This window comes from Canis lupus, chromosome 26 (assembly GCF_003254725.2).
Source record: "Canis lupus dingo isolate Sandy chromosome 26, ASM325472v2, whole genome shotgun sequence".
NCBI classification, from domain to species: Eukaryota; Metazoa; Chordata; class Mammalia; order Carnivora; family Canidae; genus Canis; species Canis lupus.
This window is the reverse complement of record NC_064268.1, coordinates 33,696,491-33,719,649: the sequence shown is the minus strand read 5'-3', so window position 1 is coordinate 33,719,649 and position 23,159 is coordinate 33,696,491. Positions and strand designations below refer to the sequence as shown.

At 39.0% G+C, this 23,159-nt stretch overlaps 1 protein-coding gene across 1 annotated transcript in view; it reads right to left on the bottom strand.

The window, feature by feature from the left end:
* PCDH15 (protocadherin related 15) overlaps positions 1-23,159 on the bottom strand; it is a 906,505-nt gene that overhangs the window by 103,672 nt on the left and 779,674 nt on the right. The window contains 1 exon segment of the mRNA XM_035706656.2: positions 22,249-22,389. Coding sequence (XP_035562549.1) covers positions 22,249-22,389 — 141 coding nt within the window.

Here is a 23,159-nt window from a genome sequence, read left to right as displayed (position 1 = left end):
CCAACTCTCTGCAGAGTGCTGGGCCAACCCGGAGCCCCATCATCTCTCTGCTGCTCAACTGACTGAGCCCCCAAGCGCCCTAATTAAAGCTGTTTTATTTACATAGAAGCAATGGCTGATAGATTTGGTAAAATATCTAACTAAAGAGAAAAAAACCAAGCCAACAAACAACAAAAAAATCCTGTGTCGGAAATGCAATTTCCTAAGCACTTGAAAAGTAAATTGACTGTAGTGAATAATGTCACATAGGCAGCCTTGAATACGTGACCCCAAACACACACACACGACCCCAAACACACACACACACACACAACCAGGAAGAAATATGGTCTAGTCTTTCTGTGTCTAAACAGGTAAAGAAGAATCCGCCAAGAAGAAATTAATAAGCCAACTCCGTTTTACCATATTTTAATGGAAGAGAGAGAGAGGCGCATTCCGCCCCGTGGAATAGTTTCTCTGCACTAGCTGATTTCTTTCCAATATCTCTTTTAAAATCTCCTAAATGATCCATGAAATAGATGCTGTCATTTCTGCCTTTCAGATAAAGAAACTGGGACTGAAAGAGATGAAGTCAACTTCTGTATGGGAGAGCCAGACGTTCCTTCCAAGCATGGCTGGAATTCATGTCCATAACAAAAACAGAATTTCTAATAAAAAACCAGGTAACTCTCCTTGAGAGACTACAGATCGCCTCCCCCCACCCCATCCTGGGTTCTAGGATACAGGCCAGCAAATAGAAATGAAATGAAAGATTTCTGAATGAAAAGATAAGTCTGTTTTGGGGAGAGACCATTGCAGTCACCCCCTGTACAGTTGGTGAGAAGTCTAAGAATAATGGCCAATGATTTGAAGGAGTTACAAACGCGGGGGGGAGGGGGTATTGCTGAAAGAGGAGAAAGAGTGGGTTAAAAATAATATGCTAAAGTAGTCGATCGCAGCGCAGACATCGGCCTCTGCTCCTTATGCAGTAATAGGCACGTATTGCATTAGTTTCCTGCGGTCTCTGTAGTCAGTGCTCACACAACACAAGTGTATTAGATTATTATTATGGTTTTGTAGGTTGGGGTGGGTCCTCCTGGGTCAAAAGTAAGAGGTGGGCGGGTCCTCAATCCTCCCGGGGCTGTTTTCTTGCCCTTTCCTTCCCCAACTGCCTCCCTGCCTGCACTCCTTGGCTCCTGTCCCCTTTCATGTTCAAAGGCACCTACAGCCAAGCCAGGTGAGTCTTTCTCCACCTCCATTACCCTCACACCGATTTTACTTATAGGGACCCTTGTAATTGCATGGTGCTCAGATAATCCTGCACAAGCGATCCATCTTGGATCCTGAGCTGCTGATACTTCTGGGGACCCCTTTGCCCCATAAGGCAGCTTATCCACCTCTCTGAGGCGCAAGCCACGGGCATCTCTTGGTGGAGGAAGCATTCTTCAGCCTACAAGAGGTATACTGGTGTTTTTGTTAAAAAAAAAAAATGTAAAATTCAGGCAAGACACTGTATTTACGAAACAGGAAGGTTTTAGGGTGCTGGCCAATGACAAATTCAAGAAAAGCAAAATGCTGGGATATTGCAAACACGGTAATAACTGTGGCTTTTTCCATTTACAAACAGCATTATTGGCTGCAGTCGTTAACAGAGGGACTGACCTGTGACTCCCCTGCCTTTGTATGACAAAGCCCCGACCCCAGATGTGACTGCATTTAGAGATATGGCCATTGTGAAGGTAATTAAGGTCACATGAGGTCAGGGGGAAGGGTCAGAGTCCTAGTAAGAGGAGACCAGAGAGCAGCACACTCTCCTTCCTTCCCCCCACCCCCATCTCTCTGTCTCTGTCCCTGCCCCTGTCTCTCCTCACCACCCCCTGTGAGGACACAGCAAGAAGGTGGCCATGTGTGAGCCCCGGCGGGGGGAGGTGTCGCCAGAAACCAACGCTGATGTCACCTTGATCTTGGACCTCTAGCCTCCAGAACTGTGAGAAAATGCATTTCTCTTCTGTAAAGCCCCTGGTCTGTGGGATTTTGCTACGCGGGCCTGAGCACACTGGTACAAGGATGATGCTAACTCCTGAAAAGTTGTGACATTCCTGAGCTAAACGCTTTTCTGTGCATTACTTCAATGTATCCCCATACTAACACTGGCATCGATTATCCACATTTTATCCATACAGATAATGGGCCTTGGAGGTTTTAGGGTTGCACGATCGGAAGACACAGAAGATTCAGACCCGAGCCCCTGATGACAAATATTCCTAACCATTTCACTGTATGGCCTCCCTTCAGTGTGGGTGGTTTTAAAAACCTAATGTAATTCTTAAACCTCTCTTAGAGTTTGTGATTTATGGGGAGCTAGGACATTCTGGGTCAACTGGCAGAAGTTTTTAATTTATATTTAAGCAGACGTACATTTATGCCTAAAACCACAGGAAGAACTGGCAGTTTACTCAGCGATGTCTAAGGTTTTTCAAGTTTTTAGAACTGTCCCGGTGGCTGAGCATATAGTGATAGAATAGGGCAGGCAGGGAGAGCAAGGCTGCTTCTCAAAAGCATCAGGCAAATGGTTGGAAGACTACAGAGATAACCCGGTTTAAAACTAAATCTGCTTGGTGGAAGTGGTTCTACATATCCTTTGCTGAAAATATCCTTCACCCCTGCTTCATGGGAACTTCGGGCAAAGTAGAAACACCATGACTTCAAAATAGGAAATCTGGAGGCACCTGGGTGGCTCAGTCGGTTAAGATCCTGACGGTTGGTTCCGGCTCAGATCATGATCTGACCTGCAGGATCGAGCCCCGAGTCAGGATCCATACTGGGTGTGGACTCTGCTTAAGATTCTCTCTCTCTCCCTTTGCCCCTTCCACCCCTGCTCAGTCATTCTGTCTCAAAAAAACAAAACAAAATTAAAAAAAAAAAAAAAAAAGAGAGAGAGAGAGGGAGGGAGAGAAAGAGAGAGAGAAACCTCTTTTCCACATACTGGAGTACTTTTTGAATGAATTTGGACATGAAAAAAAGCCCTGATTTTTGTTCATCTGTAACATTGTTGAAAACCAACAGGATTACTTTGGTCATGAAATGTTATAACAGACATGTGCTCATCATCACCATAAAAAGGTAAAGCAATAAAATTGTCGTCCATAAAAACTGAAAAGTGTTCTGGCCATAAATGCTATTTTTTAAAACATGTACATAGCAGGTAAATTCTGTATATACGAGTACTTACATATGCACCATACGCATATATCTGGATAGACATATGTGAAATAATAATAACCAATAAGTATGCATATTGGTTTCTGGCCCTGGCTCCTGACACAGAGCTCCTAAAACCCCATGTAAACAGGGGCCCTAGATGAATCTTTTCATCTGACACTTATGCTTTGACCCCCTTTCCCGACACCAAGCTCCTAAGGGAGACCTGATTTCCTGAGTAATGGGAGCATCTGACACCAGCTTCTAAACTCCTGGGGATTCCTGGGTGAAGGGGAATGTCTTCTGCTCTAGGGAGGGTGACTCCTGGTGGGCTCCAGGGTGGTGCGAGTCACCTAGAAGGCCCAGCGTCATGAGAAGCTGGGAGGCCTCAGGCCCACCACCTGTTCTCTGGGGAGGGCAAAGGGGCTGGAGATGGGATTGATGACGATCGTGCCTTTTACATGACCTGCTATTTTCAGTCGGCATCGGAGTAGAGGCAGACTCCTGGGGCCCAGCCTGACGTGTGGGGCCTGTTGTAACGCTGGCAGGTGTCAGAGTCGAACTGTGGGACATCCAGCTGGTGTGGAAGAGGATTGCATGAGTGGCAAACACACATATCTGGCATCAGGGGTGTTTAAAGTGTGGCAGGAGCATGAGAGAGAACGAGAAACACACACTTGGAGTGTGCTTTCCTCTGGTCTAGGGTGAGGATCCTGGCAAACTTACTTGATCAATATAATAAATCATTTAGAAAGAGGAAAAAAAATGACTTTACATCTTTAGCATCTACATCAGTAGCTGGATTTATCATTTTGGGGTAAATACAGCTTCGGAATTTTTTGTGAAAATTATGGATCACATCTCCATAAAAAGGACTAGCGGTTATCTGAGTAAAGATTTTGCATTTTACAGCAGTCCTCAGCTCCAGGGATCTCACATTAAGAGCAATAGCTGCTTCTAAATGCCACTTGGAAAACAAACTAGATTTTTCAGGAGAGTGGAAAGTGGTAAATAAATCATGATATGTGCACATGGTTGGATATTAAGCAACCAAACCACTAAAACGGTGTTTTCTGAAGGGTATTTAATGCCATAAAACTATTTTTGATATAACGCCAAGCAGAAATACAAAGTCCAAGATTCTAAACAGAGACTGCATGATCAAAATGTGCGTGTGTGCAGCCACAGAAGAAAAAACTGAAAAAAATATGGGCATTTTAAAAACACTCAGGAGTGTAGAATTATAGATTCTCTTCTATATATATTACATTTCATGTGGCAATCATACTTTTTATAATTAAGAGAAAGTTAATGCTAGGTACATTGAAAGGAGAAAGGGAAAAACAAATCATGAAAAACATAATGAAAACTCTTGAAAGAAACTTCACTGATTCCTTTGTAGGCCTTTCCCAAAATATCACGTCTCGTATCTAAAGAGCCTGGGGAGACGCCGTGTGCATCTCTACTTTTTCTGCACGGACAAGCTTTGGCAGATGCTAGTCAAGCATGTATTTTTCCCCTCAAATAAAATGAATTTGTTTACTTGTTTGCTTGTTTGTCTGTAAGATGATATTTCCCAGGCATAAGTGATTTACGCGTGAACACTTAACCAAAAAGCAATGAATAAAGAGAAAGGTGACCTTGCCCAACACAATCTAATTACTCTTTATCTGTAGATCTTGGCTTCACTCATTAGTCATCTGCTGCACAACATATTTAATAATTAGGCTTTTGCAGAAATTTTAGAAGCAATTTAACAACAACCATTTAGTGCAACAAACAGGCTAATTTTAGTCCTTAGAAAGTACTTAATGAATACTTGTCAGATAGGGGTTCTTGGTTCTTGCACCATGTCATTACGTGCAAGCATTATCTTTAATCTCTTCCAAAACTTCTCAGAGGAAAAATAACTTTTTGAAGCAACATATAAATGTAAACTTTCAGAGTTCAAGTAACCAGCTACTTAAACGTTCAAGCATCGGTCACAGTATAAATGGAAGTTAAATTTTCATTATGATAGAACAGGAAACCAACCTAGCGCTGTAACTCAAGTAACATGTCTCTCTTCAGTCAACCACATTTGGGTCCTAAATTGATTTTTGAAAAAGTAGAGTAGAATTTTTCTTTCTTTCTTTCTTTCTTTCTTTCTTTCTTTCTTTCTTTCTTTCTTTCTTTCTTTCTTTCTTTTTTTTTTTTTTCTGCCCGGCATCCCTTCCTCCCTTATTTTGGACATGAGACTCCATTGTTTCCACTTTGAGTTACTACTACTATACCTCCCTCTGTCTTATACAAAGGAACTGTCATCCACTGCTCTACACTCCATTCTTGTTCAAGGGAACATGTCTCAACTCGGATTAATTAGCTCTCCCCTCAGTCTCTGGACCTTTGGGCTGATTGCCAGTTGCTTGAAGGTGTGTGACCCCAGGTGTCTTGATGGTACCTTCTCAAAAAAAGCAGTGTTTGAGTTTCTGGTGTTTTGTCCTTCCTCAGATCCTACTCAGCTTCTCCTTTGATTACGCAAGCCACCAAGTGCTCTTCTGATAATTTTGTTTTAGTATAAGTCAGTCAGAGGAGATTTCTTGCTTCTGACCAATTAGGAACAATCAATTTAGTCCACGTCAGAGAACGGTGACCATATCTTTCTAACTAAACGGAAAGGTTGGATTTTCTCTCTCTAGGTACCAAAAGACATTCTTAAACGCAAATCTTCCATTCAGTGTTGCAAAATTTAAGTATTAAATTTTAGCATATTTTCTCCTTTGTCATCATGGGCAATTACATTATTTCTACCACCCTTTTTGGGAAAACATTGTCCAGTGTTTTGTATATACATTATCTGGTTGTCAATCAAGATAAGGATATCCAAATCTAAAAATGCCAAAAGATGGCCTGACGACATTTCTAACATATCACAACCAACAATCACTGCTTATATGAAGAACTTTTAGAGAAATATGGAATTTGTCTATGTAATATAGTAGTAGGAGAATATAGAATGGTTACAGCACTTTTATGTGATTTCAGTGTCACTTAAACATATCACAGCTAGTAATAACAATAAAAACAATACTGATAATAATTACTATAACTTTTTTTATTGGGTGTTGCCAATGTTTTAATAAGTATTTTTTAGATATCACTTTGCTTAAAATTCTCAAATAGACATATTTCTTTTCATATAGTGTTGAAGATTCCAGAACTTAAAGATGCAAGTCAAGATCAGAGATGTATGGAACCCAGGCCTGTCTGATACCAAAGTCAAGGATTTTCTTTTTTTTTAGGATTTTATTTATTTATTCATGAGAGACACACAGAGAGAGGCAGAGACACAGGCAGAGGGAGAAGTAGGCTCAATACAGGGAGTCCGACGCAGGACTCGACTCTGGAGACCCCAGCATCACATCCTAAGCTCAACTGCTGAGCCACCCAGGCATCCCCAAAGTCAAGGATCTTAAATAATTCATCATACTAGACTTTTCAGTATCTGCCTTTTCTCTGCTGTTCTGTTAAGGTAATTTTCATTTTGAATGGTTTTACCGGTAAATTACCCTGTTATAACATTTTCCTTCAAAAGTATTTTTTTACAGAATTTCTCTCTACCTCTGATCCTTTATCCTCATGAGTATCTCAGCATTTGTGGAATATCATCTAATAGGAATCCTTCATAAACGAAATTGAGCTGCTGGACTAGTTAGAGTCTGTCTTGTGCATTTTAATAAAACATACATATAGCAATCTCTATTAGGGAATCTTGATGCAAGCATATGCCATAAATTAATAAGTGGAAACAGACTTTCAAAATTGAAAGTGACAACATTTAAAAAAATGATTTCCTTTGAATTGTTTGTCTGTAATTATTTTTAAGATACTGTGTAGGGAACTAATTAGGTACAAGATACCCAGACAGAGAAGGGACAAGATTGATGAATTGAACTCATAAAAGTTCCTGGGGATAAAGAATGAATTAGCCTTGGAAGAAGAATTGACTACTAGACTTGCATTTGAGTATGATTAAAAAGAATTTCAGGCTAAATTTATGTTTTTTATCTCTGGAACCTAGCATTTTTGGCACTGCCTTTTTAATGCACATAATACATAAATTAAACTGAAAGGCATGCCTCATAAATATATAAAACTAATAAAATCAGGGAAAGCTTTTGAATATACTAATTGTGTCGGTTATATAGATAAAACCAAGAAATCCTTTACTTTCTGTAATGTCCCTGTTTTCTTCCATAGACAAGTCTTCTCTTTTTATTCAACATTAACCATCATCACTGCATGGCCCAGCTAAGTGCCATCATCATAATTTCTTTAGCTGCCAATTTTCTTGAATATCCATGATGCTTGACATTTTCATCATCTGCTACCTTTCTTGAAACCCCTCTCTCCGTTGGATAACAGGCCATGATTACATACATTTTACCCCTCTCGTCTATGGTCTCTTCAATTGGCTGCTCTTTTCTCTCATTCACTAAATGAAGGGATTCCCTTCAACTCAGTGTTTCTATCCCTCACAGAGACAAGGGCAGAGGGCCCTGGGAATCATTAATTCTCTTCTTTGGGCAGATTAACAGGTAACCAGGTCATTGGATCTGTGTTGGGTCAATGGATCCCAAATGCCTCTCCTTGGTACAGCTGCTTGGCTTCATCAGCCCCCATGCTTTAGGGCTTGTTTCCTTGACCAGGAGGTCCACTGTTATGAGGTCAGAGAATTTTTCCTTTTCTTCATTTCCAAATTCTCTTTAAACATGCAGATTAGTACCATGACGAGTCCCCTGATTTTAGCTCCTCTTAGGAGTTCCCTGATTTTAGCTCCTCTTACGGTGTGTTCAAGTATGTACAGATGAAAGTTCTCTCTGTGGGTTACAGAAGGTAGAGAGGTGCTTTTTTTTTCCATTTGATGCTTTTCTGCCTAATTTTCCTAATTAAAACTCATTTACACTTATACCATGTGATGCTAGTGAGCCTTTGCATAACAATCCCTTGACTTAAGTAATCATTCCATATGACATCTTCCAAAATCTAGAAGCCAGGTCTTGAACATCCTTCAAAAGCTCAGTTCTTTATTTGCAACTACTTTCTAGACTCAATTTATGTTACCCAGGATCAAAAATATAAAATTATCCTTGATTTAATTCTTTCTCTTTATGGCCAGTCATCAAGTCCTATCAACTTCTCTCTTACATGTGTCCTACATTTTCCCCATCTCGCTGAGTGGTGGTGGCTACTTTTATATGCCAATTTTACTGAACAAAGAGAAGCCCAGAGAGAATGTAAAACAATTCTGAGTGTGTCTGTGAGGATATTTTGAGATTTGAATCAAAGACCGAGCAAAGAAGATCACCGGCACCAGTGCGGGTGGGCATCTTCCAATCTGTTGGGGGCCTGAACAGTAGAAAAAGATGGGGGAAGAAAGAATATGCTCTGGGCATGTCTTGGTCATCCATCTTCTTCAGACACTGGTTCTTGAGCTTCAGACTCAGACTGGAGCTTACACCATTACCAGTAGCTCTGTTGGTTCTCAGGCCTTTGGTTTTGGACTGAGACTCCATCACCAACTCCCCTGGGCCTCCAACCTCTGGACAGTTGATCATCGGGTTGCATAGTCTCCATAACTATGTGAGCTCATCCTTTATAACAAATCCTTTCTCTATATTTATACATGTATCTTAATCAGTTCTATATCTTTGGAGAACCCTAAGCGCGATACTGGTTCAGGCCTAGACTATTCTTTTAACATCCATTCTCTCTCTCTCCAAGCTATCCTACATGCTGAGTTAGCCTCTGTCACATTATTTCTCTGCCCCCCTCCCAAACAAACAAGCAAAGACTCCAAACATTTATTCTCTTCATCAGTATTTTAAATAGTTGTGAAAATGCACACACATAGACAAGCACACATGGATGCACACACACGCAGGGAATTTCCTGAATGTTCATATTCATATTTTGATTATTTCCAGATACCTGAATCCATGAGGGGCGGAAAAGCACAAAAAACATATCTTTAGACAAGTATCTCAAGTGATTGTCATCAGTTCATTCAAAGACCATATTTTTTAATAGCTTTATGATGTTTCTTTCATTTCTTCCTATTTCTGGTTTCATTAATTCTTTGTTAACCACTATGCTGCTCACTGTCCTCTGGACTCAGTTTATAAATTCCTTCCCCCAAGCTTTTCCTTCCAGTTTTCCTCCTCAATCCTCTGTTCTTCCCTCTTCTACCTGCCCTAACAGAAAGGATTAAGAGACAAAACCAGTTATTGCTTTAACTAAGTCTTCATTTCCCAGCTCGGTAAATGACTTAATCACAGTGATTGGATGCTCAAACCATGCATATCTATGCTTCTCTTATAACAATTAGCCACATACTTTTGTGTGTGTGTGTGTCACTACTTATTTTTATACTTATGCATCATGGTTTCCTCACTAAAATACAAACCCTTTGAAGACCACAATCTCACCTTGTAGATATTTATCCCTTACAGCATGTAGAAAAAACAAATATGTCTTTCAAGTACGCAACATATTTTTTTTTAATTTATAGTTTTATCATGACCCCTGTAGCAATAAGATAATGTTTCAGGGGCCATGTGGCAGGAAACATAATCATATTAGCTGTGTTTAAAAAAATAAAATGAGTATAGTTATTGCAAGTAAAGCAATAACTTAAAAATTATCAGTCTGTTTGAAATTATATATATATAATTATATATATGTCTACATCATGATATGTATATATTACTTTGAAAGTTTATATAATATATATAAATATATATTATATATATTATATATATTATAAATATATATATAAATATAAATATACCCCCTCACATATATAATTGCTTGGCTTCCTTTGTTTATATATATATATATAATATATATATAAATGTGTCTATTAATATAATTTAAGATACTATTCTGAAAAATAAGGTATACATCTTCCCTACATAATAAGCATTCTAGTCTAGGTTCTCATGTCTTTTATATAAATTATCTTGGCTACATGCTCTAATTATGAATACCAGCATCAGTCAAAAAGCAATAATAATTACAACAGGAAGCACAAAGCCTTACCAGTCCATGTCATGTAACCGAAGATAAGTGATAACTGATTCCAGGATCACAACAACACAGTGTTCTGTATTCCATGCTGTACATCTATTTACCATTTTCATTTTGGAATGCCCTAGGTTCTGTCATTTGGCCACATCTCTAGCATTTTATCATCACTTCATATGCTTAACTCATAAAGTGTCTTTGTGATACAAGTCATAATTGTTGAGAATAGTAATATTATGCTTCTATTAATAATTCCATCAACGTTGGCCAAAGTCAATCATGACAAGATCTAAGAAGAAAGTACAATGTGATTTTTAATACAAATAATAGGTGTTCAAAAGGTAAAGTTGAGCAACAGAAAACACAATAGTGTTTCTTTGATAGACAGCATTACAGCATGGCATCAAATATAATTCACCAGGAAAATTCTCTGTCTCCCTGACAAAAAAGTATGCACTATTTTCCCATGAAATAGATTTCCTCCGGACTGTCATTCATACTACTCTTTCAGGATCCATCTCAAACTTCCTATTCTCTGAGTTTCTGTGGCAGAAGCTGAAGCACTACAGAATTGGATATCACCTCCTTACATTTGAGAACTCACAGACCTGCCATAGTTATTCCCCAGGTGACAGGGACACTGGGTGATTAAGGAAAGGTGAAAAACGAGACGAGTTTTACAATGAGCCTCAAAAAAGAATTAGGGATTTCTCTGGAGAACGATGGAGGGAATAGTGTAAACAAGAACAGCAAGTTGGACCAATTCCTTGAGATTAAGGGAAGATTCCTCCACTGATATGGAGACTGGGAAATGTAGTGACCTAGCAAATGCTGAGCAGTATGGAGAGACCCTTCCAGGTGAGCCAATGACAGCTACAGAAGGGTTATCCTGCTCACATTCCTTCTGTGTGGCACTTTTCCCCATATGCTTTTTATTTTTTAAACATAATGCTGAAATCTATTTTTGTCTAGTTTTTGTTGTTGTTGTTGTTGTTGTTGTTGTTTTTGTTTCTTCTAAAAATAATCCGTCATTACATTTGTCAGCTTGTTAAAGCTGGTCAAAGTAGAATATGTCACTAAGAGAAAAGAATGTACACTTTCCATTTGTGACAAGAGACAAAAATAAAACAAAATAAAATAACAGCTACCTAAATCTTCAGCTAAATATTAAAAAGACCTGTGCTTCCTTACTCTATAGAGAATAGCTGACGTCAATCACGTAACAACAGGGTGTGGAAGGCCAATGGCCAAATTCGTCAACAATATGAAGAATCAGCGTACTTAGCAGAAAAATTCTGATAATTTCTCCCATACTTTTAGTGGCTGAGATAAATTTTATGCTTATGTTATGCAGATAGTTGTTTCTGTTTTCTATTTCCGGAAATGATGTTTCTCTAATGTATATGACTTAAGAGATTTCACTTCTATGTGTAGTTTCACATGCATTTAACAGAACTTAGTTGACCTCTGTGGCAATGGGAGTTTTTCTGAAAAAAAAAAAGGTATATAGTTTCTATTGCATAGTTTTGGGCCTCAATTATTAACCAAACGTATGTTGCTCTCAGAAGCAGAATATAAGGTTGCAAACATATTTGTGAATCAGTGAATGGGCTCCATCTGAATCTCAGTTTAAATTCTGCCTGAGAAGGCAAAGAAAAAATTAGATTATTACCTATTAATTAAACAGAAGTTTTCAATAATAAGGAAATTATATCGCCTGTCTTTAGGCCCTGGGGCTTAATCTTAGGTATAAGATAAAGAGAACAATTTTATGCATTCCTAGACTCTTAAATATTTTAGTTTTAATTGACCATGGAAATGATACAATATGTTTTCTTTATGGGGGTGCCCAGGTGGCTCAGTCAGTAAAGTGTCTGCCTTCAACTCAGGTCATGATCTCAGGGTCCTGGGATCGAGCCCCACATTGGGCTCCCTGCTCAGCAGAGAGTCTCCCTCTTCCTCTTCCCATGCTCCTGCTCTCCCTCTCTCTTTCTCAAAGAAATAAATAAAACCTTTAAAAAAATGTTTTCTTCATGGAATCTGATTTTTTCTTCCTAATACATGTGAAGAAATACGTATCATAATCTGTGCTCTCGTTTAGAAGTATTGATCACCGATCTTTGTCATTGGTTCAACACATCACTTTTGGGGTCAATGGAAGAACATTGCCTCGACACACTTGGTTTCTGAAATGGATTAATAAAATTTCATAAACACTTTTAAATCACATTTCCAAGCAAAGCTATTTTGCACAATTCAATTGTTTTCTCGGACAGATAAATTTTTGTTTCATTAAAAATGTAATTGTTTCAACTGTGTATTTATATAAGATGCCTAGAAGGTTAGAGACAAAAAAGGCAATAGAGGATATGATGGTATTAGCTTTTAGAAAATAGTCTCCAAGTTTTAAAGTAATAAAGTATAGGTGTAGTTTCTAAAGCATGGTTATATTTTCATAGAACAAATATAAGACTTTGACCATATCTGGGATTTTCGGACTGAAAAAACGAATGTGTGAGATGCTGCAATGTTGTCACCCACCTTATATGAGGAACGCCTTTAAGTCACTCAATCACGGATAAAGAGTCATTAGAGTTACTTGTCACAGACCTTCTGTTTGGAACCCGAAAAGCCAAGGAAATGAAATGTATTACAAGCTTGTACCCTACAGCAAACTATAAAATGAAATCAATAGCGTTTGAGTTGTTTTATCACTGGTTTAAGGTTTATCTTAATTGTCCTGTCATTTATTCTTGATTGAAAGGCTAGTTATTAAATCAAATCACCATAATCTATTTATAAAAAGCTGGGTTTTTTTTCTGCATTTGAAGATAATTATAATTTTACCATAAAAGAAAAATTGCATTGCACATTTTAAATGTGGAATTCCATAAATCAAACCATACAGCTATGAGCTAGCTATAAAGGTGCGTATTATTGCTTTTGCTCTATATCGAGATAAAAAAAAATGGTGATGACTTTGTGGCAGAAATATTGATATATGTTTCTGTGCAAGTTCTCCTGGACTCAGGGCCCTTGCGGTCTCTGGGAACCATGCTTTTCCATGCTGAAAACCTAGAAGACATTGAAGTGGTCTGGGGAGAACAGAGAACAATGACAGGCACAAAACAGGACTCTTGATTTGGAAGTAACATGAAAGACATTAATGCCTTCACACTTGTCTTTCACTCACAAAATCAAGATACACTTATTTGATCAATGTGAGTGCCAAGCAGAAAAATATGGATACCTGACAGAAGAGGGTTGGAGAAGGGAATAAAACCTGGGAACCTGGAGGATCAAAGAGTTTGTCATGTGGACTGAGAAATCACCCTCCAGAACTTTCCAGAAGCCCTACAACATGGCGCCCCAGGGCAGCTCCAGGCCCACTCTCAGGATCGAAGCCTTGTGCTGGCCCCATCTCATCTAACGCCTCCCTGAATCCTGGCAATGGAAAGGGAGCAGGTTTGTTACGATGTAGGGCCTCTGGGTGGCACATACGCTGCATGATGGGTGCTGTTCACCTCCTAGTGAGGTCCCTTCACCAACTGGCCTTCGTTTGCAGACGTGCTCATTTCCTGGATAAATCTCCACTGAGTACATGGTTGTGCTATGCCTTTTAGTTACTGGAAGACATCAATCCCCAAAACAGACAAAAATACCTACCCTCAAGTAGCTTAGATTCATCAGAAGTGTTTTAACTACATTCTGCTCTCCAGCTGTGCTCACATGGTGCGCCTTAATGTGGCCCTCGGAACACAAGGATAAAAGTCTACATTATCTTTTCTTTTTTAAATTAATTTTTAATTTTTTTTACATTATCTTTTTCTACTCTTCCTTTTATCCTGTTGATTTGAGGCTTTTTTTCCTGCTGCTGAATAAATGCTCAAGTTACCATGATATTAAAAAAAATTGGTTAACAGAAAGTACTATAATCATGGTTAAGTTAAAAATGTTCAATATATTAATCAGTATTTCCAATTTATTTTATTTTTATTTTTTTAAATTTTTTAGTACTTCCAATTTAATTTAAAGGTAAAAACTGCTCTTCCTTCCCATCTCAGGTGTATTCCTGAGAAGCCTGCTGCCTGGGGGGAGGAGGTTATAAAGAAGCTCCTTTTTTCTTGATCAATCAAGCTCCTCTCTGGATCCAGCAGCTGTTTTCCACACACAGGCTGCCATCCTCTGGCCCCTGAGGCTGAGGAGGAAAGGTAGGTAAGGGAGGCAGGGAAGTTCTGATGGACAGATCACTGTTGGGAAGTGGCCCGACACTCTTTGGACAGGACTATGCTCTGGGCCACAACTGCACTTGGGGTGGCTGTTTCACCTGCTTTTATCTCATTCCCTTAGTAGAAAGGCCGGCCTCTCTCCAGCTTTAATTTTTGCTTTTCTTCCTCATGCAGGTGCTCCTACTGCACATCCACAAAGGCTGGCATTCACCTGTGTCCCAAACCTAGACCTTGGGTGGTATTCACTGGCCCTCTGATGCAGGCTGGGCCTGACGTGGCCGTGGTTCCTCAGTGCTCCAGCCCCAGGAACCGCTTGTCAGCACCCCAGATCCCTCCAGCAGCTCCTGGATATGAATGCTCTGTGCCCCCCCACCCCCGAGACACAGCCACCCCAGTCTACTCGGTCCTAACATGACACCCGAGATAGAACAGTTTACGCTCTTTTCTGGGGATGGATGTTGGTGGAACAGAATGCAAACACCACTTGGCAACCTTTTCCTCCCAAAGGAATACCTCAGATAAGATCATTTCGAAACCTCCATTCACTTGATCTTTATTTTTATTTTTATTTTATTTTTATTTTTATTTTTATTTTTATTTTTTATTTTTATTTTTATTTATTTATTTATTTTTTATTTTTATTTTTTATTCTCCTTGGGAGTCAGAGTTCATAGAGTGGTGAACTGCGACCTGTAGGTTTTACCTTAAATACCTTTAACAACTTCTGCCTATTTCTCACACATCTCTTTGTTATTTTAGATCTATCATATCTTGGTGGTTTTTCTCAATTTCCAATTTAACTCTGGTTTTCTCATCCTTTCTAACCATCAGAAAGGGAGACAGAACATGGGAGACTCCTAACTCTGGGAAACGAACTAGGGGTGGTGGAAGGGGAGGAGGGCGGGGGGTGGGGGTGAATGGGTGACGGGCACTGAGGGGGGACTTGACGGGATGAGAACTGGGTGTTATTCTGTATGTTGGCAAACTGAACACCAATAAAAAATAAATTTATTGCTAAAAAAATAACATATGGGGATCCCTGGGTGGCGCAGCGGTTTGGCGCCTGCCTTTGGCCCAGGGCGCGATCCTGGAGACCCGGGATCGAATCCCACGTCGGGCTCCCGGTGCATGGAGCCTGCTTCTCCCTCTGCCTGTGTCTCTGCCTCTCTCTCTCTCTCTCTGTGACTATCATAAATAAAAAAAAAAAAAAAATTAAAAAAAAATAACATGTTCACTTGTAGTATTTGGAACTGTCCTTTCAAAGCTCTTCTGCTCATGCTTCTGGGTATGGCTTACAGGTCTATGCATTTGAGAAGACTTCTCCAATCATTGAGATGTCAGCTGCTTGCTCTTCTGTGAACACGTCACTGTGTCACCAGCAGCCACTACACCCCGTGACAGAGGAGTGCTTCATTGTCACCAGCTGCGAACGTGTCTGTCTGGCATTGAACAAAGGGATCTCGAAAGTAGCAGCTTCATCTCATTATCTTTATATCCTAAAATCCTATTACAATACCTGGCATATTATAAATGTTAAGAATCAATGTCAAGGCCGTGGAATGGCCTAGCGCTCAAAGGAAAACAAATCTCTGCAAGTCCTGGACTAGTCAGTGATATGCTAAGTCTAGAGCTTATTGAATAGGAAGGAAGGGAAAAAAAAAAAAAAGAGAGAGAGAGGAATCTATCATTCCATCACATTTTTATCTTGTTGGGATACATTTTTTCCACCTACTTTTATTTTAGCAGTAAGCTCAAGAACTAGGTAGGAGACCCATTCTCTTCATGTTTATTTTTCCATCCTGTGGAAAATTTACTCATTAAAAATGCTTTCCATTAATTTGGATTATTTTATTCATCATTCGTTCATTCTTTTGGTCATATGTTTAGTATAATTGCCCAATATGATTAATGGAGTTTAAAGATAAAAACAGTTAAGAAAGGCAAAATATATTCAGAAGCCCTATATGAGAAACCTAAAGCACATGAATGAAAACTTAATCCTAAACTTGGTAAGAGCTAACACAGTATGAAAACCTGAGAGGGTTACAGAGCTCTTGTTCTCTAAATTTCATCAACTGTGAAACAATTCCACCGATTCAACAATTATTTCTAATACCCTTGGGTTAAAATGTGTATTTAGAGAATTGAAGATGATTAAGGTGAAATGTAATATTCGAATCTTCCTGAATTGTCCTACAGATAGGAGGTCCTACAGATAGTCAAGGATTTGAATAGCCAAGTATTGGGGGCAGTATACCATGAGTCTTGCACCCCCAAGTGTCTTGCTGAGTGTGTCAAAATTGCACTGCTTGGACCTTTTTCTCTTACCAGGGACACAGAACTATTTATGCAGCAGCAGTTCTGAAAAGTGAGAAAATGTTTTGCAGAAATGCATCATGCAGTCCAGCAATTTCCCTGATCTCACTTTCTAGGAAGACAGCCAATGCTTGCTATAAACGTGGCAGAGTCTCTGAGCTCTGTGTCCCCTGCCCCCACTGTGGTGCAATCCACTCAGGGCACATCTTCCCTGGCCCTACACCTGCTGTGAGGTGTGGAGCTCAGGGACCCTGTTGCATGCTGAGTGCCACGCTGATACACCTGCTAATACTTTCCTTGTGAGTAAGGAGGCCCTTAGTCTCTGACCCAGGAGTCTCTCTTTAATCAGTGGCTATAGAACTAAATCGTTAACATGTACAGTTATTTTTGTGGGAGTCTCTTGCTTCTAGATCTCCTCACTATCACATTTATGTAATTAGGATAATATCCTAGCCATCAACCCAAAAACCCACAGATAATATCTCTAAGTAAATGTGGCAACAAGCTAACCTCCAAATCACAGAGTATGAGCACCTGGAGAAAACAACGGATGGAAACAAGATCTCTGTATTATTAGCAAGTATAAAAACAGCGACTGTTTTTAGGGACGTTGAGGAAAGGCTAAACATTACTGTTGCCCTGAGAGCCAGCAAGTCTCAAAGTTGCCAACATTAAGTGGAAAAATGACTCAGAAAATCTGAAAGTAATAGGCAAAACTCCACACTAAAGAGAGAGGAGAAACTCTAGCAGAATATAACCTGAGTAGGAGAGGCACAAGAGGACAGAGAGAGAGAGAGAGAGAGAGAGAGAGGTTGTCCAATGAAAGTGGGAGTGCAGAAAAAAGCAAGCAGATTTCTAAAAGTAGGAAAATATTTCATTACTTTGTAAAAATAACTGAAAACATATTCTAGAGCTAGAAATGCTGTCTTAGCCCACCTTCCTTTTTGTAAGACTTTGGAAAAACTAATTTCACTGAAGCATGAAAAATAGAAAAGATGGTCAAAGCCCACAAGGTAAACAAAAACAAAACGGTGATCAAAACAACAGCTCTTAAAAAATAAAGGTATTTGAAAAAGAAATATGCAAACTGTATCTTAGTATGTCGAAACAAACTAGTTTGTAAAGAGAAGCTGTGAAAGAAAAACATATCGGAATTTAGAAAACTCATAAATTAAACATCTAAAAATCTAAATGCAATAAAGAATGATATAGATAATGAGATAGAAAGGGATACAATAGATGGGATATGATTCATTACTTGTGTAGTAGGAGTGTCCAATGATGAAAAGCAACTTAACAAAACAAAAAAATACAAAATTTAGAATTCAGGAAAATTTTTCTGAAACAAGGAGTTGAACACATATATTCTGTAAATGGGCAGAAAATGACTCACAATAGCCAAAATGGAGACACATTACAATACAACTACTGAACTTTAAAGAAAAAAAGAGTAAATTCTGTGAAAATTCAGAAATAAAACCCATACCCATTGGAAAAGAAAACGAGTTTGTCATTTTCCTTCTAGACAGTGATACTTTATGGGAGAAGAAAAAAACCAGAGCAGGATATTTAAGATAAGTAAAGAGAAAATATGAGTCAAGGCTTTTTTTTTTTTTTTTGGAAGATTTTATTTATGTATTTGAGAGAGAGAGAGAGAGAGAGAGATTGAGAGCACGAGTCAGGGGAAGGGGCAGAAGGAGAGGGAGAATCAGGTTCCCTACTGGGCATAGACCCAGACTCTGGGCTCCATCCCATGACCCAGGGATCATGGCCTGGAGCTGAAACCAAGAGTTGGACACTTAACCGACTGAGCCACCCAGAAATCCCAAAGCTTTTATATCTTGCCAAATTTATGTTCAATGTTCAGGTACACAGATAAACTGTCATTAATGCACAAAAATATAGGAAATGCTGTTCTTGTAAGCCTACTGTGTGGAGTCTACTAGAGGACAAACTGTAGACAACTAGATGACATTATCTTATTGATATTAACAGGAAGAGAACGGTATTTCTTCAAATGGGATGTGTGGGAAAAGGAAGTAGATGAAGCAGAAGTATTGCTCACAGTAGGAGATACACAAACAGTAGGGGAGGTGCCAAGTGCACTGTGTAAAGTAAAAATTAGAGAATAAAGTCAAACTCTGGCCCACAGATTGTTGCAGTGAGTAGAATTTTGTTGGAGCACAGCCATACCCATTGCTTCGTTGTTGAACAACCTGCCGTTTTGTTTACATATTGTCTCTCCCTTCTCAGCTACCACGGGACTGAGTAGTTCCACAGAGACCAAATGGCCCTTAAAACCAAAAGGAGTTGTGATCTCAGTGGTCGCATTTGGAGTCTGATAGTGAATCAATGCTTTACTTTGAAAACCAGAAAATAAAAGGGAAGAATCAAACTTTTGTTTTTTCCTGTCTTTCCTATAGGAGGAGAACCTCAGGGTAGTCACATATTTGATGTGGAAATGTTTCTTTTTATGAAAATATTTGCGTAAAGATACAGAAGAAATGGAAGGACGGAATCAATAGCTAGGACATGACTACCAGGGGTTGCGGCCAGCAGGAAGGGAGAGTCATAGGGACTGGTGTGCCTTGCTGAGAAAGCACTAAATATCACCTACAATTTATTTGTTTAAAAAACACACATACACACACACTAAATCTAACCAAGCCTCGGGCTCTAATTACCATTTTACAGAAAACAAAGAGATAGAGAACTATATGACGTGACCTCTTGGAGGCATGTTCATTAAAACCCAGGCTTCAGAAATCTCGCTTCTCAAACAAACAAACATTAAAGGAAATTAAAAGGTGTGGTGAGAGAGAAGCCTATATTTTAAAAGAACACTTGAAATACTTTTCAACCAATTGCAATATATAGACTTTATCAGGATTCTGATGGGAATAAATTTTTAATGTAATATTGACTGGACACTCAATGATATTGAAGGATTTTTATTAACTTTTGGGGAGTAATAATGATATTGTGATGAAGTCTTGAGCCCTTATCTTTAAGAAATACATATTGAGATATTTGCAGATGAAATATCGTGTTTCTGATGTGCTTCAAAATAATAAGGGAAGGAGCGGTTGAGAGCCCGTCCCAGGACTTGATAATGGTGAAGTTGGGTAGTTGACACTTGGAGGTTCATTATACTATTCTCTGGAATTTCACGTACATTTGAAACATCCATACTAAAAGAGTAGAATGTTCTAAAGACCGCTGGTTTCAAAAATGAATTCTGAAATTGTTCCGTTTTAATTATTAAATTGCTTTTAAATGTTAAATCCAGTTACAGCATAATTTAAAAACTCACTTTGAAAATGATTTCATTAACAAATTGTTGGCAAAGAGATTATAATAAAATACTTCTTCAATGAATCGCCTCTTTTGTTTATTGCCTCTGTTCATGTGACATATGGCGGAGCTGAAGACCATGGTGTAGCTAATTCTAAAGCAGGGATAAACATTTAGACAACTAATTAATTAACCTAATTTACATAATGGTTGTATTTTTGCGTAGCTAATGAACGAGGGATTGAGTAAAGGTCATTAACAGTCATTTATAAATGAAACTATGTTTTAAATACATGAGTTTGTATTTCGGACTCAAGAGGCGGGGATTAGTCATGAAATGGGAATAACAATAGTAAAAGCATCAGGGATTAAACAAACTAATGTTTAGCTTCTAGACTCCATGCATGTCTGAGAGGCCACTTCACAAATCTGCTAGCTGGCCTCAGCGCCCCATGCACACTTAGGCACACGCAAGTATACATGGGTTTACCAGCTAACCTTGCACTAGCCTTAGATTAGATTTCCATTCAAATAATGAGAACTAGTTACCTCATATTCACCCAGGAGTCAGCACCATGTCTTTATTCCTAGAAATTGGAGCTACTTCCTGAAAAATGCTAAGTTCTATGACCTAAATATTGAGCAGATTTTTCTTTCTAAATCTAACTTTTTTTTTTTTTCTTTTAAAGAAAGATGACAAATACAGGTTTGAAATAGCTCCCACGTTTCCCTCAGTTGCACTACGGTAGTTTGCATTATACAATTTAGAACTACTCTCACCTTTTGACTCCTGGTTGAGTCAATTCAATCGACAATGTGAAGCTCCCTCTATAGTTTGTTAAAATATAATTGCCCGCAGTTTAAAGATTTTAAGAACTCAAGAAACGGGCCTGCTAAGTTTTGAAACGATTTAATTGTGCAAGTGATGAATAATCATTGAAGATGACTGAATTCCCTTAATTCCAAAGGCATACAGTGTATAATCTGTTTTTTTTTTTTCCAAATGACCTGGTGTGCCTAAGCAACTGTGTAGCCTTCTATGCCATGTCAGTAGGTGATATAAATCAGTAAGTGAAATAAATATAAAGGAGTGATTACTTTTAGGATCATCAATTACTGCATTGGTAGAGAAATTTCTAGGGTACATCTTTTGCATAATCCATCCTCCTTGCTTTCCTTTCCACCCCCACCTGGGCTCTTTTGCTCTAGCTACATACCTGCACCCTCACCTGGGTTCTCACAAGCTCTTCATTTCCCCTCCTCCCCTTCTAAAATGCCAATGGATAGGGTGCTGGCATAGGATGTCCAGGAAGGGCCCGGGGACTGAAGGAAACTGGGTCCCAGCCTGTTTCCCGCCTCATGCTCTCTCTGAGGCTCCGTTCCACTAATAGTTAAATTAAATTTGGTCTTCTCGGGTCTTCTAGATTCTAAAAGAGTTGGTGTGATTATAAAAAGATGAACTGCCTGAAGTGCAGAGGAGTATTGCCTCAATGGATGGAAAAGAACTGCAGTTATCTCATTATCAGTAATATCTCCCAGGATCTCTGCTGGCTCCCTTCACAAATTGGCTTTTCTTGTTCTCGTGTGTCAGTAAACTATACGACACAGATGTCGGAGAAAGATTTTGGAGTCAAAAGATGCCAGCTTAAATCTCTGGGTTTTCATTTACCCACAGTGTCATTAAAAAAAAAAAAATCACTTAACCTTTTCTTATCTTGTCTTTGTAAAATGGGAATAATAATTTTCACCTCCTAGAAATGGATGCGAATTAAATAATGCCACATACAAATTACAGTAAATGCTAGCCGCTCTTTTAAGAGGCATTGTTCTCTGTGCTAAGAAAATCCCTAGGTACAAGAGGCCACACAATATCCATTCCAGAGAAGTCACCAGAGCCTTCCGGTGGGATTAAGAATAGAGTTTGCTCTAACAATATTATAAACCAAGTTTGAAGACGCTGTGCTATTGCCTTGATATTTCAGGAGTATGAAATCGCTCCCCGCACGGTTCTCTATCAGCTGCTAAAATAGACACACAGTCAGCTCCGAGGACTCATGATCTCCCCATGTTCTCTACTGATCACTTCTAGACATATGTACTGCATTAGAACATGAGCAGAAAGTTCCACAAACTTCTCACAAAATGCTTAAGTGACATAACTTACTTTTCGAAGGAACTCGAAGATTGGCGAGGACCACTTCTAGGGAATCAGCCTGGACGCGAAGTACATAGCTGGTCCTGGTCTCATAGTCCAGGGGGGCATTCACATAGATGACACCCGTGATGTTGTTAATTCCAAACATATCTGTAATCAAAATACAGTTTTTTTTGGTCATTTCCTTCATGCTATAAGAAATAATTCTCTTTAAAAGGCATTGTGATTTTTTAAAAAGATTTTATTTATTTATTTATTCATGAGAGACATAGAGAGAGAGGCAGGGACACAGGCAGAGGAAGAAGCAGGCTCCCCTGTGGGGAGCCCAACGTGGGACTCGATCCCAGGACCCTAGGATCACGCGCTGAGTGGAAGACAGACGCTCAACCACTGAGCCACCCAGAGGCCCAAGCATTGTGATTCAAAAAACACTTCTTATAACAGGAGTAATTAATGCATGACAGTGACAGGATGCTGGCTTTTGGAAATGATGTTCCAACTCTTCAAATTATCTTCAGTGTATCCTCAGGTGAACGTCACCTTAATTTTCTGGTTATGTTGAGATTCTCCTGGAAAGCATCTGTCAATTAAGTTTGGGAAGCAGCGCATACTATATCCACCACGGTAGATTCAGATGGTCCTTTACATACTGAAAGGCATTAAAAGTTTGTGAAACTCAGAAAAAAAAAAAAAAATACGAAAAGTAAGATGAGGACTTGCTAGGGCAACAATTTCTAGGAATGGTTGGTCACTGGAATTCTTAAAAAGGGCCCTTATAATTTCATTGCAAATTGCTTAATAGCATTTATTTTACACTCATTCCCTTCCTAAATATCAAATATTGAATATTCATGTATTAATTACACGTATATTGACTATTTCTTGACCACTTGTGATGCTCCAGGCCAACCAATTTATCA